Raw genomic sequence first — 4,864 nt, forward strand, 5'->3', positions numbered from 1 at the left:
TGTGTGTGTGTGTGTGTGTGTGTGTGTGTGTGTGTGTGTGTGTGTTATGTATTTTTTACAATTAATTTTTTCTAAAAAAAGAGAGTTCCCAGGCGAATCCTATACATGTCTTTAGAGAACCAGGGGATTTGAGGTTATCCCCATCCCACCCAACTGGTAGAATTATTTCTCAGATTTGTTTTTCCATGATCCTACAGTAACAAATACACACATTATAAATATATATATATATATATCTCCAGCCCTATGGTGGACAGGCTCTTAGGGTAGCCCCCTATGATTCCCACCTCCTGGTATTCATGTCCGGGAACAGTCCCCGTCCTTGGGCTGAACCAGTAACTTGCTCCTAACCAATATAATACAGCAAGCTCACTCACATGGTTACTGGCATGACTCAGTTTCTCCCAGGTTGTTGGCCTGAGGGTCTCAGTTCCTCTCTGGCTGTTGGCTGGAGGCTGCCCTGTGATCTGTGCCTTGTGGGCTTCTCCACAGGGCAGCTCACCACATGGCAGCTGGCTCAGTCAGAGCAAGCCAGCGAGAAGACAAGGGAGAAGGCTAGCAATGAAGAAGTCAGTCCTTTGTAACCTAATCACGGAGGTACTATCCACCTTTGCCCTATTCTCCTTCGATAGCAGCGAGTCGCTAGGTCCAACCCACACTCCAAATGTGAAAACTTTTGCTTTTCGTATCTTGATTATTGCCCTCCCTGGCACCCCCTTCAATTCTGTGGCCAAACCGAGTGCCTCACTCACCTCACCCTAACCTTGGCCAGGATTCTAACACAGAGTCTCCTAAGACACCCAGACTTCAGCAACGGTTGCCGTTTGAAGGGGTGAAAAGAGCCTTTCATCTCTAAAATCTGAACTTCTGCTTGGTTTGTTGCCCTGCAAATACTCATTTAAACTGATATCACAGACAGAGCCAGAGGACACCAAACCCGCCCGCAACCAGGTAAAGAGCACACCAAAAACACCATTTCCACACGGTTAGCCCACCATAGCCATCACAATTGCCACAGCTGCCACAAAAGCAGCTACTCGCCATAGCAGTAGTCACAGCCACTGTGTAGGTGGCCCGCAAAACACTTGAATGCATTGACACAAGCAGTCACCAGCGGAGACAAAAAAAAAAAGGACATCTCTCTCCACAAAGCACATTCCAGAGGAACAGAAGCATTTGCTCTATATTAGTGAGGGACCTGAACACCCCTCTCTCGGCACTGGATAGATCATCTAGGCAACAAATCAACAAAGAAACAGTTAATCTAATCAGAAAGAGAACAAATCTATGGTTATTAGAGGAGAGAGGGGGAGGTGGATAGGGAGAGATTGGATAAGGGGCATAAAGTAATAATGAATATGCTAATTTTAAAAAGAATTGGTGAGGGGATCTTGTCATATTTAATATTTTGTACTTCTTATTCAGCACATTTGAGGGGATTTAATATTTTTTAAATAAATTGATGTCACGGTTCCCTAAAAGGAATTTTTCTTTGTTCAGTTCATTGGCACTTCTCCACACATGGAAGAAGAAATAAAAGCTATGACTCAGCTAGATTTTTTGTGACTTTTTCATTATTATTATTATTAAAGAGTGAGTTTGAAGATCTGTGATTTAAATTACTGCAGGAATTGGAGGGAAGGCCCCAATCCCTGGCAATCCTGGGTCCTCAGCAGCAGCAGCAGCTGGCGAGGTTTTCACCCGCCTGTCCGGAGCATGAACTGGTGCTAAGAAGGTCAGGTCTGTGTCAGCCCCAGCACATCGGCCAGTGTCTGGCACAACAGTCCTCAGTAAACATTCACTGGCAAGGCATGTACAGCTGCCACTCACTGAGCCAGGCAACAGCTGGTTGACTGCCACACCGTTCATGAGGTAGTATGCATCCATTCACGCATTTTACAGTCGGAGAAATCAAGGCTCAGAGAGGAGGGGGAACTGACTCCTCCCTCTGCATTCCCAGTTTAGATTGCCAAGGGAGGCATCTGATGGCCCAGCTCACCTGTTAGCAACAGGGCACATCATACCTGCCAGCCCATGGGTCAGGTGTGCACCTGCAATCCAATCCACTGTGGCCAGCAGAGCGAGCGAGCAAAGGGGTCCATACTATCCCATAGACTGAACTGTGGGTGTGGCAGCCAGCTGTCCTTGGCCTTGAGGATCACATGGTGCCAATACTACCCCTAGAGAGTGGTGAAGGTGTGGCAGCCAGTGTTCCGTGGTCTTGAGGCCCTTATGGTGCCACCACTGCCCCCTACAGGGTGATGAAAGCGTGGCAGCCAGCAGTTTTTGGTCTTGAGGTCTTTATGGTGCAAATACAGTCACCTAGGTGACTTGGTAGCCAGTAGTCCTTGGTCTTGAGGTTCACGTGGTGCCAACACTGCCCTCTAGAGGGTGATGAGGACGTGGCAGACACAATTTGTTGGTTTTGTGCCTTCATTCCGGAAACGTGGCCTCCCAGGTGGCTTTCAAACCTGCTCCAGAAGTTATTTGGGGAGGGGCTGTTCCCTCACAGAAAACCCATGAGACATCTCCAAGCCCACCAGGCGGGCACTTTCAGCCCAAAGCCTGTGTGCTACCTCCTCATCTTCAGCCTCTGGGGCTGGAGACTTCTCTTTGAGTCCATCAAAGTACTTTCCTGAAACACCCTCCAATTCCTCTGCCACGGCCAGGTACGTGCTGGACTGGGCTGCCAGCTCGGGGCTCTTAACCAGCAGCCAGAAGATGGGTCCTGCAAGCAACCCACAGAGCATTCAGTCCACACACATTCGGAGAAGGATGAGAAAAGCCCTGCTCCACCTTGACAGAGCCCTAACCCACTGACACCAGAAGTTGCCTTGGACTCCCACAGAGCTCACCTCCAAGTCTTTGCCCTTGATTCTCTCCACCTGGAGTTCCCTTCCCTGGCACCACCCAGAGAAATCACTACAGATGCAGGAACCAGCCCAAAAGCTGCCTCCCCCAGAAAGCCTTCCTGGTCAGCCCCAAGTCCTCACCCTACCCCATCTTTCCTCAAAATAACCTTTACTTACTTAATGCATCTAATGCCAGCCTCAGCTTAAGATTCTTGATACCTAGCACCCACCCACTAAATGCTTTTGGGGATTATAAATACCAGTTATAAGGCTCTACTTTTTTTTTTTTTAAGTTTCCATATCCATTTATTATGGCATTGGACTCTCTGGAAAATAAACATCATTAACTGCAGGCTGAAAAACACTCATCATTCTAGCACTGTATTTTCTTGACTTAATAAAAATTAAAAATTTGGCACTTGGAAAAGCATATGGCAATTAAATTCAATTCATGGCCTATTAAAAATCAAAACTACAATGGTGAATATTCACAGGGTCAAAAACAGAGAAATGCTTTGGCAGCTGTTATACAAGCTTGAAAAACTGTAACAGAAAAGGAATGGCCCCGGACATTAGAAGTTCTGTTTAACTCATCTCTGAACCAACATCTTCAGTGAACTACCTGGTTTTTCAACACATTGAATTTCCCAGGAACTGCACATGCTCATAATTTGAAAGCTGTCTGTTTTTTAATTTAACATTTTTAACAAAATTCATGGAAATAAATAGCATATGAAATCTTCAGGATGAAGATTTAAAGCCTTCAAATTTAGACATTCAGCAGCTTTTGACTATCTCTTATTTTCTTTTAAGAGATTCCACAGCATAAAATGACAACCATAAGAGAAATTAAAGGGTTTTTTTTTTAAAGATAACCAGTAATGGGCCAGCCCCATGGCTCACTTGGGAGAGTGAGGCGCTGGGAGCGCCGAGGCCGTGGGTTCAGATCCTATATAGGGATGGCCGGTGCGCTCACTGGTTGAGCGTGGTGAGGACAACACCGTGCCGAGGGTTGTGATCTCCTTATCGGTCAAAAAAATAAAAATAAAGATNTCTAATTACTTATTCAGCCTATACTCTGGGCCAGGCACTGTGCTGGCCCTTTTAAGGGAGGGTTCATCTAATCCTCCCAATGACTGTGAGGTGGACCCTATTCTGGCTTTCACTTTGCAGATAAGGAAACTGAGACTCAGAGAGGTGAAGAGATTTCCCCAGGTGGCACAATTAATTTGGGATAAAGCTGGAGTTACCCTGAACACAGCCTGACTCCAGGGGTCAGCTCCATGGCCTCCCCATCTAAGACATGGTTTTCTCTGGCCTGTTTCCTGGGGCTCTCCTCTGGCCTACTTCCTGGTCTGGCCTACTTCCTGGTCTGGCCTGTTTCCTGGGGCTGTTCTGAGACTGGCAGGCCAGACGGATATCGAAAAGTGACTCAACCTCTATACCACAGAACACACAGCAGAGGGGGTAGCCAGAAGCAAAGCCAGGGACAGTCTCTGAAGAAGGGTCCTGGGCCCCAGTCTGATAGGACAGTGGTAAGAGGGTTTCAGCGAAGGGACCCCAAGCTGGGAGGGTACTCACCGAGTGTGAAACTGGAGAAGGTGGAGCTGTGCATGCCAGTGTGTCTTCCCAGCTCTGTCCTGGCCACGCCGGGGTGCAGAGCATTCACAGTCACCCCTGTGCCTGGGGAGAGAAGAATAGAATGGGGAAGGGAGCAGGCAGGCACCAGGTTCACTCCTTATCTGGAAGGCTGTTGCAACCCACACTAAGCTCTGGGGCTTCCCTGGTTTGCTACACTCAAACCCACATCATCTCTCTTACTCTGAAACCTCAATGTCAAGTGGTTTAACCTTGCAAGGCAGCTCTGTCACAGTGTGGCCCAGAGCAGAGCTTTCCTGGAGGGCTTCACAAACCCAGAACACTGAGCTCTACCCCCGAAGAGTCTGAATCAGTGGATCAGGTGAGATCTGAGATGCTGCTATTAAGACCAGCTCCTATTATGACCAGGCGAG

At 47.6% G+C, this 4,864-nt stretch overlaps 1 protein-coding gene across 1 annotated transcript in view; it reads right to left on the reverse strand.

Moving 5' to 3' along the window:
* Positions 1–1,554: 1,554 nt before the first annotated feature.
* Positions 1,555–4,864, reverse strand: part of LOC103601664 (retinol dehydrogenase 13-like) — a gene marked incomplete at its 5' end in the record, with an annotated part of 4,790 nt that continues 1,480 nt past the window's right edge. The window contains 2 exons of the mRNA XM_008586083.1: positions 1,555–2,728; positions 4,434–4,535. Coding sequence (XP_008584305.1) covers positions 2,484–2,728; positions 4,434–4,535 — 347 coding nt within the window. The remainder of the gene's footprint in view (positions 2,729–4,433; positions 4,536–4,864) is intronic.

Source organism: Galeopterus variegatus, unplaced genomic scaffold (genome assembly GCF_000696425.1).
Source record: "Galeopterus variegatus unplaced genomic scaffold, G_variegatus-3.0.2 Scaffold3821, whole genome shotgun sequence".
NCBI lineage: Eukaryota > Metazoa > Chordata > Mammalia > Dermoptera > Cynocephalidae > Galeopterus > Galeopterus variegatus.